Here is a 14555-nt window from a genome sequence, read left to right as displayed (position 1 = left end):
CAGAATGTTATCGGACTACAACAAGAGTATCAGCAGCAGTCATAGTGTCAAAGCTTCATTGGCTTCTGGTCCCTCGAATGGTGTTGTCGGGCAAATGCTCCGGCAGTACCTGGGCAAGGGTTCAGACGTTTCAGAAGGAAACTGCACAGTCCAACCCGAACCCTCATCCGGGTCGGATCAAGCGAGTTTCGACCTTGACACCTACATCAGTCCTGGACGCCCTCTGACCAATCGTGTGCAAGCGGTATCCTCAGCTGGGTTCGATCCTCACTTCAAACGGCCTAGACCTGTATCATCTATAGGACAGCCAGGTAAAGCGCCGTTCAAGCTCTTCCTGTTTGTTGCCTTCAACTGACTACTTTGCTATGCTTACAGAACATGAGTGGGAAAGCCCAAACTCAGAACTTCAATCGTACGCAGTACCTGCAGCAGCGAGGCAATTTCAGTACGGAGACACGTTATCTCAGTCACTGTCGGCAGCAACATCGGTCGTGACATTTGAGGTGCCCTCCACCTTTTACATGGAACTGCAGATCACCAAGTGTCTTGGTGATTTTGGCAAGTGCAAGTTCCACGACCAGAAATTGATTCGGCCATTCACCTCAGCAGAGTTAGCATTAGCCAAATGGATCTGTCAGGCTGTCTCCACGTGCTCTCTCGAAAGAAAGTCGCTCAGAGAGCAAATTCTTGAAATCGACCGAGATCGCTTCAAGTCATCAAGAACCCTCTTAGCAGATACCCATATGCTTACTAGCACTGTCAAGGAACGTTTGATTTTTTACAGATACATTTTGCAAATGCAAATGCACAATCAGAAGATACACAGGGACGGCTTGTGTATGGTTTATCAGCAGACATGCCCCAAGAATTTTACCAATCACTGCCTTAGCGGATACATGCCGGCACATCTGAACAAGGCCTTTCAAGAAGCAGAAGACTTGTTACGAAAATATCATATACAGATGAGGGAGCATAGCTAGGGTTCGTTTTTTTGTGTAAGCATGCCCCTTGTAGTCCTCCAACGATGGAAAATGCGGGACTTTGGAGCGTATTGAGAAAAGACGATGACTCAAACAGAGACGGACACATAATCACAATCATATGCACTAAGTCCTCACATCGGCAATAAAGTATGCATATGTAAAAACGATCGACTTATCTGAAATTCTTCTCACTTGCTCAACCCTCCAGATTGAACGATCCCTCATATGCTCTCCGTTCCAAGATTCGTACTGATGCAGAGGGTTCGCTCCCGTGTCGCACTCCCTCCAGAACTTCGGCATCTCCCCGAGTGAGACTTCAAGTCTGATTGAGTCCCTTCTCTGCCGTAAACCAGGAGGGTCTTACCATCGATCGTAAAGTCGGTCTTCCTGAGATCATCCTCGGGGTCCGTAGTTTCATGATCCTTTTCAACGGGAAACGTGTCGACCCCAGAGGGATTAGGAGGGGGGGGGGCGGTCTGAATGGATTCACTACCATCCGACTGTCAAAGGCCAGGCTGATCTAGAGAGATGGTATAGGGCGCAGACGCATTCCTGATGATATAGTTTATGTCCCTCGAAGCATCAGATTACCCAAGGTCCGGAGTGCAGGCAAGGGGTCAGTCTATGGTAATGATGTGTGACCGCACCGATACGACACTCGGAATGAGTCGAGCCTCATGATTCCGTCGCAACATATCATCCGTCGCCGAGTCGTATTCAGAATGGATATCAAGGATTCGTCCCGTCGAGTGCAATTTCTCAAGGTGGCGGGACCGGCTTGGCGGAGGATCTAGATGTTCGTGTTGTAGCTATGTGAGTGCGGACGTTACGATCACGATCGGAGTTGAGACAATGTGGATACGGTGCTAAGTTTATACTATGTTATCCTGTGTGATCCATGCCATTGATACCCGCAGTTTTAGCAGGAGCTAAAGCGTAGCTCGATGACGCGCCCGAAAAAAAGGAAGTCTGTATATGAAACGCGCGGAAGCAAAATAGAGGTTGACGCAAACTCTAATCCTCTAGACCTCGCAATGGAGTCCTCGAATGACCATGACCGAAAGTCATAGACAGTTCGACTGAGATGTGAGTGTTTCCCATGAAGCCTATCACGGACTGTCGACGTGGCAGCAGTGGCCCAGGTCACCCATATCCCGGGCAGTATATATCGCCCGTCAAGGTCAAAGGCAAGTCGACACTCGGGAAACCCACGAATGGGAGTGAGAGGTAGCCTTCTTCCGCATGCGTGCTTAGACTCCAATCGATAAATCTCAAGATTCGTGAGGCAGGACAATCGAGTGACTATGTATCGATTTCGTTAATCTGTGGCATCACAACCCCCTTGATACCGGCTTCGGATGTAGTGGAGGTTGGAACAGTAACGAACCAGCAAAGCGATCCATCACCAGCCTGAGGGTGATCAGCCGAGAGCTTGTACAGCTGAGTTCTTTGAAGAACCTCGACTCCGGGTGGCGCCTCGTCAACGCTGAACTGTTTCGCGCATATATCCTCTTTGGCAAGAGCGTCGATGACATCTTGCGACCTCACGACTTCCGTCTCGTTCTCCTGTATCGACGTCCAGACCTGCTGCCACAGTCGGGGCATTAGCGTCGACAAAGCCGCTTGACAATGTTTTAGCCGCAACAAGTCGTGGTTGGTACGCCTAGATTGGCCGATCAAGCGATCGATGCGACGCTTCAGCATCAGACACTCTGCGACCAGCCCTACTATGGCGGTAAGACCGAGACAGTTCCCTGGAAGAGGGTTCCATTCGACTTTCGATTCCTTACGTGAAGATCGATCGTGAGGAGGCATCATCGAGATAATCACGTGCGTCGGGCATGAACCAGCGGTTGATTGAGTGGGCCAGAGAGATACAGTGTCGATGGAGTGGGATGGAGAAAGCGATGCGACGGTTTCAAGCGGTTCCATAGTCTGGATAGAGCAGGATGCGGAGGTAACATGAGACGAGAAGAGGGAACGCTGGTAAAGCAGGTCGACGTTGTTTGGACAGCGGTGAGATCGAAGTTCATGAGCGTGGGCTTTTGCGCTATGACTAGATTTGGTATGTGAAGGGTTGGTTGTACCCACGTTGGCCTGCATAGATATCGGCGTCCCCTTGCCTTTATAGTTCACCATCGTAAGGTCGATGACATGCTCCTATGAAAGGAAGGTACTGGTCACACGAGGCCAATCTCGCGTGCTCTTTCGCAAACACCGCCCGCACATCATGGCTGACCACTATCGCAGAGAATTGAGCTTATCTTGCGTTTTCCTGCTGTATTTCGTTGTGGAGCAGCACCTCACATACGATCACGCGGGACACATATCTACCCACGTGGACATGTCGTCGAGGAAAAGTCAGTATCACCAAACATCGGCGAGAATGCGGCCACACGGACGGATTGTCGCTGCAAATCATATGAAGGCAACCATAGGTATGGTCTCCGATTGAGAGGCAGTTATTAAGTTGCGAATACCTGCCAGCTCGACGTGTGCAGGCAGCGACTATCACACGCCCACAACACAGAACCAGGAATGCTGTCAACAACGATCGTTGCCTCCTGGTAAACTCGTCAGCTGAAGTATGTACACTGACAGAGCGATCCCAGCCATACTGTGAGTTATGATCGTCTATCATCAGGGAATCTTTACAGCGGAACGAGACGTACATGACAAGTGATCATGAGGCTGCCTATGAATCTCTGTTAGGAGCTGATTTGTTTCACTGGACCTGATGGTACAAAATGCCTTCTCTAACTGTTCCGCTGGCTCTTAGAGAAGATCCTACGCACATCCAGAGATTTCGTTCCAATCTTGGTAAGAACATCGTATCGCCTATCCGAACTGGTAGGCTTGTCTTCTACGAGCACAAACTCGCATCCACATTCAGCAAAAAGGTTTTCCGCGTGAATTCTGGTATCTTTCCCTAGTGACCGTCTTTCTACCTCAGCAAGGAAGGCGATTTTCCAGCGGTACCAGCGGCAGAGACAATCAATTTCAGAGTAGAGTTGTCCCAGGAAACCCAAAACACCCGATATCAAGAGCACCCCATTCCTCTTTCGTATCGCCTGCCGCATCGCCTCGGAATGGTCAGATTCCGGTCCTCCCCAGCTTCCATCGGGACGTCCTCCTGGTGCACAACCGGTCGCGCCGCTCGCAAATTTGCGACCTGAACCGCATGTACATTCCCATCCCTGCTGACTCGAAACGATTTGAGCAGAAATTTGCTCTAGTAACGAGTTTCCAGTTCCGGTAACATCTTCTGAGTGACTTGTATCGCGGGAGTGAAACCACAATGAATCATCTTCCGTGGATGTCCCCTTCGACTGGGTGATTCCGTCGACAAGGGGAACCGGGAAGGAGACTGGAGGCGGGGAACATATGGAAGAAGCATCCAACAAGTTCAAGGTGTTCAGGGAAATCGACATTGCGTTCGTGTAGGTAGTGAGTACTCGATTCGTGTTTGCGGTGAAGCAGCGAGAGTCGGGCTGAGATACTCGATTGATCGCGTGGCAGCCTTGTCATGATTGGCGCACTCTCAACGTGAGTATTTATGCTCACAAGTAAGCCGTTACCAGAGACCCCTTGAGGAATAAAGGAGTGTTCGAGAGAAACGACCAGCTTACTTCTTGGCGCTGCAAGCACAAGAGGCGCCATGATCGCGTGATATTGGCGACATGAATGGATTGCATGCCCAACCCCAGCTCCAGGTCCGCCACTTACAAGAGCCGAATACTCTATTCGACCAGAACATGATCAATGTTCCTCTCAAAGCAGTACACATTATGCATGCGGTTAGGTACATCTCATCGTTTTAGGAGGCAGGACAAGGTACACTCCCGATCTCTCGGTCGTCATCGGTGTTGAATCATAATCCGGCACAGTGTACCTAGATACTATGAATCACGGCAGCTTCTTCTTTGAACCTCATGTCTGATGTGAAGACATCGTTACCAACCAGTCGAGTTTGGGCTAGTTTGAGGATGATTGAAGGCTCTGATTCCATCATTGTTCTCCGTGGAAAGAGGGACAGTGACAAGACAGTTTGGTCCCTCGCCGTGTTCCGCCGCGCCTTGGGGGTTTGTACAAATCCAAAGTCTGTACAGCATGGTACCCTGTGGAATTTCGTTTCCAGTAGGGTTCTCGGTGTTGACCACTTGAACCGCTTTCACCTCATGCTTTTCGAAAGCATCGATGACAGCTTGGACCTGTACAGGTCCATCCCTCTCCTGGATCTCGGTCCAGGCCTGCCTGCAGACGATCGTGACTCTCTTGCTCAGAGCTGCCTTAACTGCTTGCAATTCTGCCTGGTTTCGTCTCAGCTCCTCCCGGAGTGCATCATTGTTGAGGGCAACGGCGACAATGCGTTGTGTCAAGGCGGTCAAGGCTGCTACCTGGCCTTCTAGCTGCACCCATCGAAGAATGAGGTACGATATTGTTGGATATCGAGTTGATCACCGCTGTATAGTTTGCATGAGGATAAAATATACAAGAGGGGATCATGAAATCAGACCAGAATGGTCTGCTATATATATTATTCTGGTAGGTGGCAAGGTGCTGCGGTTTGCGGTTTGCGGTCTGCGGTTTGCGGTCGCAAGTTGCGGTTTGCGGTCGCAACTTGCGGTTGTGGTCGCAACTTGCGACAGTGGTCGCAGATTGCTAAGCGAGTCGCAGATTGCTAAGCGAGAACAAAAGGAAAGGTGCGAAGAGTGGATGTGCTTTATTGTTCCATGCGGTCTATTGTTCTGGGAGAACAATAGACGTGCGGGAGAACAATAGGATTTGACACTCCCCCTCACTCAAGCGTCCTTTGCGAAAGAGGTTGGTTTTCCGCTGAGACCCATCCCGGTGACAAGGTGATGGAATTGGTGATGGGCGAGACCTTTGGTGAGAGCATCGGCAAGGTTATCCTGAGTAGGGATATGGGAGAGTTCAACGGTGTTGTCGAGCACTTTCTCCCTGAGATAGTGGTGTCGCATGTCGATGTGTTTGGTGCGATCATGAGCGACAGGATTCTTGGAGAGTTGAATGGCGGCATTGTTGTCATTGAGAATGGCGAGGGGACCAGAGACCGGGTGACCGAGAGATTCAAGAAGAGTGCGGAGCCAGACTGCCTGTCGGGTGGCATCGGCGGAAGCCATGTATTCAGCTTCCGCAGTAGAGAGAGCTGTGGTTGGTTGCCGTCGGGATTTCCAGGCTACCGGTCCTCCGAAAGCACGGAAGAGGTATCCGGTAGTAGATCGGCGAGTATCCAGGCATCCACCCCAGTCAGCATCGGCGTAGCCCAGGATGATCCTTTGACCAGAGGTAGCATCGTAGGTGAGGCAGAGTTCAATGGTGCCTTGGAGGTATCGAAGAAGGTGTCGAGCAGCATGGACATGTTGCTTGTTCCACTTGCTGACAGTCCGAGCTAAGACTCCGGCAGCATGAGCGATGTCGGGTCTGGTGATGGTGGCCGCATACATGATTGATCCAACCATTGCTGGATATTCCTCATGAGCGGCTTCCTGATGTTCAGCATCGGTAGCGGGAAGAGATCGGAAGCCGGAAGGAAGGGGAGTCTTTGCCGGTTTGGAGTCGAGCATGCCAAACCTTTCCAGGACAGCCTGTACGTAGTGTTCTTGAGAGATGTAGAGTTTCCGGTTGGGCCTGTCTCGGAAGACGTTGAACCCGAGAAAGTAAGAGACCGCTCCTCCGTCAGAGCACTCAAATCGGTCGTTGAGTTTGGTCTTGAAGTCGTCCAGTTCCTGGCGATTATTGCAGGCGATGAGTTGGTCATCAACGTGGACGGAGAGGATGAGAAGGGTATCCTTGGTTGATCGGATGTAGAGACAGGAGTCGGCCGGAGAAGGGTTGAGGCCAAGAGATCGAAGGAACTTGTCAAGAGCCTGATTGAAGCAGCGAGGTGATTGTTTGAGACCGTAAAGTGATTTCTGAAGCCGGAGAACCTTGTTGGCAGGGATGTTGCTGCCCTCAGGAGGTTCGAGATGGACGAGTTCCTCTAGTTCTCCGTTGAGGAAGGCGGCCTTGATGTCGACCTGGTCGCAGTCCATGTCGAGGTAGTTGACCAGAGCGAGGAAGACTCGGATGGTATCCTTGTGAGCAACTCCCGCGTAGAGTTCATTGTAGTCAACTCCTTCCTTCTGCAGAAATCCTTTCGCTACCCATCGAGCCTTGTAGGCGGATGGCTTCCCAGTCTCTCCGTCGATCTTCCGGGTGAAGACCCACTTGGCTCGAAGAGGTTTAGATGTAGCTTCTTGCCTATCGATGACAGACCAGACCTTGTACTGATCCATCTTGTCGAGTTCGGCCTTGATAGCCTCCTGCCATTTGTCCCATTCTGGAGATCGGTGGGCTTCCTGAAAAGTTTGAGGGATGGCCGTGGAGATGAGTGCATGGCCACAGATGACGGCGGTAGCAAGGTTTGCAGAGTAACCAAATTTGGCAGGTGGTTTCCGGACTCGTCGGGAGCCATCAGGCAGGACTGGGTTTTCCGGTGTTGGTAACGGTGCAATATCCCATCCTTTGCTCCAAATGCCGGATGACTTGTGTTTGGCCTGTGTAGCCTGTGTAGCCTGATCACTTGGGATGGTCGTGTCATCACCAGGCTGATCAGGTGAGTCGAGAGTATCGGTATTGTCTTCAGCCGATTGATCCTCTTCAGTTTCAGAGTCTGAGTCTGATGTTGGTTCAGGGACTATGTCGATGTCGACCCGAGTGGACTGGATTTTGGTTTCCAGTGATTTGGTGTTGGTGGAAATCTTTGGTTGTTTACCAAAGACCACATCACGAGAGATGGCGACCTTTTCGGTGTGTAGATCCCAAATCCTGTAGTTGTCGGTCCCCTCGACGTAAGAGAGTAGTTGCCCTTCTTTGTAGCGAGGGTGAAGTTTGTTGGTGTTGTTATGGTCACGGAACCAGAGCTGACAGCCAAAGGGTTGAAGGTGCCGGGAGTTGACTTCACGTTGCCTCCAGAGATCCTCCGGGATATGCTTGTCAGATCCTGTGGGAGCCCGGTTCCTTGTGTAGATGGCGTAGTTTGCCGCTTCGGCCCAGAACTTGTCGTCGAGTCCACTATCGATTAGGAGCGTTCTTACCTGATTGAGAATGGTAAGGTGCGCCCTCTCAACTCTACCGTTCTGAGCATGAGCGGCAGTTGGAACGAAGTGATGCTCGATGCCCTTTGCTTTGAGGTAGTCACGAAGAGCATGTGACTCAAACTCTCCTCCTTGATCCGATCGGATGGTCTTGACCGTGCAGTCCAATTGATTTTCAACTAGGTTGATATAGTCGATCAATGCCTGTCGGGTCTCAGACTTCTTCTTGAGAAAGCTGAGGTTGACCTTCCGAGTGTGATCGTCGTAACAGGTAAGGAAGTAGAGGGATCCTCCAATGGAAGGGATTCGAGCTGGTCCCCAGAGATCGACATGGATAGACTGGAGTGGTTTGCTGGCTCGGATGTTGGAAGCAGGAGCGGGAAGTCGAGATCCTTTGCCTTGATTGCAGGCTGAGCATTGGAAACCGTAGATATCTTTTCCAACTTTGGCCCAGTCCACTGTCTTGTCGAGTCTTCCTTCTTTGCCGAGCTGAACCACTGAGCGAACATTGAGATGACCAAGTCTGCGGTGCCAGTGGTAAAGGATGTTGTCCTCTGTGACGTTAATGGTGGCCGTGATGAGTGCGGCCTTGTGTCGAATAGGAGTGCTTGCCGGATCGAGGACAAACAAACCATCTTGTCGTGTTGCTGTGATGACCGGTTTGCTGGGTCCATCTTCAGTAGTGTTGAGGATTGCTTTGTCTTTTGCAAAGGTCCAAGAGTGTCCGTCGGTGCTCTGTGCGGCACCAACACTCAGAAGGTTCCGTCCCAGTTCGGGTACGTGAAGAACATCATGTAGTGTGATGTTTGGTAGTTTGAGTTGTCCGCATTCTCTGGCGGTGATGTTGGCGCCGTTGCCTATGGTGATGTTTGCCTGGATTGGTAGTTGTTTGATTCCAGTGAGTAGGTTCCTGTCGTGGACCATGTGATGAGTGGCTCCAGAGTCTACGACAATGTCGAGTGCAGACGAGTGGGCCAGAAGGGCATTGTGATCGATGGTGATGCTTGCCATGAAAGCAGAGCCGGCGTTGATGCCATGATGTTGACTCCTGTTGCTTACGAGTGCGGCGATGTTGGCACTATTGTTAGTGTACCTGTTGGCGTTGTTGCCGGTACTGAAGTTGGCGGGCTTGGTGAAACAGTTTGCTGTTGAGTGTCCATTCTTCTGATGGAACTCGCAGAAGGCATTCTCGTCAAAGGGAGATCGAGGAATGAACTTCTTCTTGTTTCCGGTGCCGCCGATGTTGTTGTTGTTGTTGTTCCGTCCTTGTTGACGGGCAGCGATGAGTGCCGTAGTCTCAATTCCTTCTTCCTGAACAATCCTTCTCCTGTACTCAGCTCGGACGGCGTCGATGACGTCCTGCGAGTGAAAGTCCTCCTTGAGATAATAGGTCTGAACGAGGGTTTCGTAGGAAGAAGGAAGCGACATGAGGATGGCAAAGGCAAAGTCCTTGTCGTCCATCCGGGATCGGCCAGAAACGGTGATAGCGGAGTAGGCCGACTTGAGTTTTCCGGTATGGACAGTCGGATCTTCTCCTTCCGCGAGTTGGGATCGCCAGATGATCGCAAGAAGTTCAGCCCGCCTGGATCCCCTTGCGGCCGAGTAGGTTTCCTGAAGATGTTTAAGTAATCTTTCAGAAGCAGAAGGAAGCGTTGCTCTGTACTCATCGGTGTGAGCGGAGTCCCTTTGGACCAGAGCGTGCCAGGTTGAGAGGTGAGACGGGAGGTTGTGATGGACAAGCTGACTGAGGCTTCCGTCGATGATTCCGAAGGCCTTCTTGTCTTTCTTGATCCATTTCGCAAGTTCCTCCGCTGTAGCTGGAGTAGTGACCGTAGTGGTGGTAGTAGTTGGAGCGTTGTCCATGCCGGCGGTGGCAGCCAAGGTAGAGATAGGTAGGGTGTTAGGTCGAGGAATAGTTCCATCAACAATGTCGTCCAGATCCTTATCGATCAAAGTGTTTTGAATCGAGCGGGACCATTCCGCGTAATTGTCAGGACCCTCAAGGTAAGTCCGCTTGGTAACCTTGAGAGTGTCGAGGTCGAGACTGTCAGCCATGATGAAACTAAGTCGATGTCGAAGAAGGTTGGGTGATGTAAACTAAGGTGATGGCCCGTTGAGCTCCGTTGGTAGAGCAGCCGACTCTTAATCTGTTGGATATCGAGTTGATCACCGCTGTATAGTTTGCATGAGGATAAAATATACAAGAGGGGATCATGAAATCAGACCAGAATGGTCTGCTATATATATTATTCTGGTAGGTGGCAAGGTGCTGCGGTTTGCGGTTTGCGGTCTGCGGTTTGCGGTCGCAAGTTGCGGTTTGCGGTCGCAACTTGCGGTTGTGGTCGCAACTTGCGACAGTGGTCGCAGATTGCTAAGCGAGTCGCAGATTGCTAAGCGAGAACAAAAGGAAAGGTGCGAAGAGTGGATGTGCTTTATTGTTCCATGCGGTCTATTGTTCTGGGAGAACAATAGACGTGCGGGAGAACAATAGGATTTGACACTCCCCCTCACTCAAGCGTCCTTTGCGAAAGAGGTTGGTTTTCCGCTGAGACCCATCCCGGTGACAAGGTGATGGAATTGGTGATGGGCGAGACCTTTGGTGAGAGCATCGGCAAGGTTATCCTGAGTAGGGATATGGGAGAGTTCAACGGTGTTGTCGAGCACTTTCTCCCTGAGATAGTGGTGTCGCATGTCGATGTGTTTGGTGCGATCATGAGCGACAGGATTCTTGGAGAGTTGAATGGCGGCATTGTTGTCATTGAGAATGGCGAGGGGACCAGAGACCGGGTGACCGAGAGATTCAAGAAGAGTGCGGAGCCAGACTGCCTGTCGGGTGGCATCGGCGGAAGCCATGTATTCAGCTTCCGCAGTAGAGAGAGCTGTGGTTGGTTGCCGTCGGGATTTCCAGGCTACCGGTCCTCCGAAAGCACGGAAGAGGTATCCGGTAGTAGATCGGCGAGTATCCAGGCATCCACCCCAGTCAGCATCGGCGTAGCCCAGGATGATCCTTTGACCAGAGGTAGCATCGTAGGTGAGGCAGAGTTCAATGGTGCCTTGGAGGTATCGAAGAAGGTGTCGAGCAGCATGGACATGTTGCTTGTTCCACTTGCTGACAGTCCGAGCTAAGACTCCGGCAGCATGAGCGATGTCGGGTCTGGTGATGGTGGCCGCATACATGATTGATCCAACCATTGCTGGATATTCCTCATGAGCGGCTTCCTGATGTTCAGCATCGGTAGCGGGAAGAGATCGGAAGCCGGAAGGAAGGGGAGTCTTTGCCGGTTTGGAGTCGAGCATGCCAAACCTTTCCAGGACAGCCTGTACGTAGTGTTCTTGAGAGATGTAGAGTTTCCGGTTGGGCCTGTCTCGGAAGACGTTGAACCCGAGAAAGTAAGAGACCGCTCCTCCGTCAGAGCACTCAAATCGGTCGTTGAGTTTGGTCTTGAAGTCGTCCAGTTCCTGGCGATTATTGCAGGCGATGAGTTGGTCATCAACGTGGACGGAGAGGATGAGAAGGGTATCCTTGGTTGATCGGATGTAGAGACAGGAGTCGGCCGGAGAAGGGTTGAGGCCAAGAGATCGAAGGAACTTGTCAAGAGCCTGATTGAAGCAGCGAGGTGATTGTTTGAGACCGTAAAGTGATTTCTGAAGCCGGAGAACCTTGTTGGCAGGGATGTTGCTGCCCTCAGGAGGTTCGAGATGGACGAGTTCCTCTAGTTCTCCGTTGAGGAAGGCGGCCTTGATGTCGACCTGGTCGCAGTCCATGTCGAGGTAGTTGACCAGAGCGAGGAAGACTCGGATGGTATCCTTGTGAGCAACTCCCGCGTAGAGTTCATTGTAGTCAACTCCTTCCTTCTGCAGAAATCCTTTCGCTACCCATCGAGCCTTGTAGGCGGATGGCTTCCCAGTCTCTCCGTCGATCTTCCGGGTGAAGACCCACTTGGCTCGAAGAGGTTTAGATGTAGCTTCTTGCCTATCGATGACAGACCAGACCTTGTACTGATCCATCTTGTCGAGTTCGGCCTTGATAGCCTCCTGCCATTTGTCCCATTCTGGAGATCGGTGGGCTTCCTGAAAAGTTTGAGGGATGGCCGTGGAGATGAGTGCATGGCCACAGATGACGGCGGTAGCAAGGTTTGCAGAGTAACCAAATTTGGCAGGTGGTTTCCGGACTCGTCGGGAGCCATCAGGCAGGACTGGGTTTTCCGGTGTTGGTAACGGTGCAATATCCCATCCTTTGCTCCAAATGCCGGATGACTTGTGTTTGGCCTGTGTAGCCTGTGTAGCCTGATCACTTGGGATGGTCGTGTCATCACCAGGCTGATCAGGTGAGTCGAGAGTATCGGTATTGTCTTCAGCCGATTGATCCTCTTCAGTTTCAGAGTCTGAGTCTGATGTTGGTTCAGGGACTATGTCGATGTCGACCCGAGTGGACTGGATTTTGGTTTCCAGTGATTTGGTGTTGGTGGAAATCTTTGGTTGTTTACCAAAGACCACATCACGAGAGATGGCGACCTTTTCGGTGTGTAGATCCCAAATCCTGTAGTTGTCGGTCCCCTCGACGTAAGAGAGTAGTTGCCCTTCTTTGTAGCGAGGGTGAAGTTTGTTGGTGTTGTTATGGTCACGGAACCAGAGCTGACAGCCAAAGGGTTGAAGGTGCCGGGAGTTGACTTCACGTTGCCTCCAGAGATCCTCCGGGATATGCTTGTCAGATCCTGTGGGAGCCCGGTTCCTTGTGTAGATGGCGTCGCGCGCGCCGGCGGCGGCGACCTAGAGAGATAGATACAGATGATGGACACCATCACTAGCACTTTGTATGCAGAGTAGTCCATCTAGCATATCATCTTCCCTCTCCACGTGCTGCTTGCCTCCTTGGCGTAGTTTGCCGCTTCGGCCCAGAACTTGTCGTCGAGTCCACTATCGATTAGGAGCGTTCTTACCTGATTGAGAATGGTAAGGTGCGCCCTCTCAACTCTACCGTTCTGAGCATGAGCGGCAGTTGGAACGAAGTGATGCTCGATGCCCTTTGCTTTGAGGTAGTCACGAAGAGCATGTGACTCAAACTCTCCTCCTTGATCCGATCGGATGGTCTTGACCGTGCAGTCCAATTGATTTTCAACTAGGTTGATATAGTCGATCAATGCCTGTCGGGTCTCAGACTTCTTCTTGAGAAAGCTGAGGTTGACCTTCCGAGTGTGATCGTCGTAACAGGTAAGGAAGTAGAGGGATCCTCCAATGGAAGGGATTCGAGCTGGTCCCCAGAGATCGACATGGATAGACTGGAGTGGTTTGCTGGCTCGGATGTTGGAAGCAGGAGCGGGAAGTCGAGATCCTTTGCCTTGATTGCAGGCTGAGCATTGGAAACCGTAGATATCTTTTCCAACTTTGGCCCAGTCCACTGTCTTGTCGAGTCTTCCTTCTTTGCCGAGCTGAACCACTGAGCGAACATTGAGATGACCAAGTCTGCGGTGCCAGTGGTAAAGGATGTTGTCCTCTGTGACGTTAATGGTGGCCGTGATGAGTGCGGCCTTGTGTCGAATAGGAGTGCTTGCCGGATCGAGGACAAACAAACCATCTTGTCGTGTTGCTGTGATGACCGGTTTGCTGGGTCCATCTTCAGTAGTGTTGAGGATTGCTTTGTCTTTTGCAAAGGTCCAAGAGTGTCCGTCGGTGCTCTGTGCGGCACCAACACTCAGAAGGTTCCGTCCCAGTTCGGGTACGTGAAGAACATCATGTAGTGTGATGTTTGGTAGTTTGAGTTGTCCGCATTCTCTGGCGGTGATGTTGGCGCCGTTGCCTATGGTGATGTTTGCCTGGATTGGTAGTTGTTTGATTCCAGTGAGTAGGTTCCTGTCGTGGACCATGTGATGAGTGGCTCCAGAGTCTACGACAATGTCGAGTGCAGACGAGTGGGCCAGAAGGGCATTGTGATCGATGGTGATGCTTGCCATGAAAGCAGAGCCGGCGTTGATGCCATGATGTTGACTCCTGTTGCTTACGAGTGCGGCGATGTTGGCACTATTGTTAGTGTACCTGTTGGCGTTGTTGCCGGTACTGAAGTTGGCGGGCTTGGTGAAACAGTTTGCTGTTGAGTGTCCATTCTTCTGATGGAACTCGCAGAAGGCATTCTCGTCAAAGGGAGATCGAGGAATGAACTTCTTCTTGTTTCCGGTGCCGCCGATGTTGTTGTTGTTGTTGTTCCGTCCTTGTTGACGGGCAGCGATGAGTGCCGTAGTCTCAATTCCTTCTTCCTGAACAATCCTTCTCCTGTACTCAGCTCGGACGGCGTCGATGACGTCCTGCGAGTGAAAGTCCTCCTTGAGATAATAGGTCTGAACGAGGGTTTCGTAGGAAGAAGGAAGCGACATGAGGATGGCAAAGGCAAAGTCCTTGTCGTCCATCCGGGATCGGCCAGAAACGGTGATAGCGGAGTAGGCCGACTTGAGTTTTCCGGTATGGACAGTCGGATCTT

General features: G+C 51.4%; 2 protein-coding genes across 2 annotated transcripts; one reads left to right on the top strand and one right to left on the bottom strand.

Annotated features, from left to right (window-relative positions):
• Positions 1-4: 4 nt before the first annotated feature.
• On the top strand, positions 5-980 carry HD553DRAFT_322748 (uncharacterized protein; the record flags this gene model as incomplete). The annotated part of the gene is made up of 2 exons (XM_046181321.1): positions 5-311; positions 376-980. 2 exons carry the CDS (start codon positions 5-7, stop codon positions 978-980), a joined length of 912 nt encoding a protein of 303 aa, XP_046037985.1.
• Positions 981-2285: 1305 nt separating this feature from the next.
• On the bottom strand, positions 2286-4932 carry HD553DRAFT_367820 (uncharacterized protein; the record flags this gene model as incomplete). Its single annotated transcript, XM_046184129.1, has 6 exons — positions 4710-4932; positions 4613-4621; positions 3779-4503; positions 3583-3600; positions 3295-3313; positions 2286-3106 (listed from the first exon to the last, which is right to left on the bottom strand). Exons 1-6 carry the CDS (start codon positions 4789-4791, stop codon positions 2286-2288), a joined length of 1674 nt encoding a protein of 557 aa, XP_046037984.1. The 5' UTR covers positions 4792-4932.
• Between the last annotated feature and the right edge of the window lie 9623 nt (positions 4933-14555).

The sequence above is a fragment of the Filobasidium floriforme genome, assembly GCF_021052385.1.
Source record: "Filobasidium floriforme strain CBS 6241 chromosome Unknown HD553scaffold_6, whole genome shotgun sequence".
Lineage (NCBI taxonomy): Eukaryota > Fungi > Basidiomycota > Tremellomycetes > Filobasidiales > Filobasidiaceae > Filobasidium > Filobasidium floriforme.
This window is presented reverse-complemented; position numbering and strand designations above follow the sequence as displayed.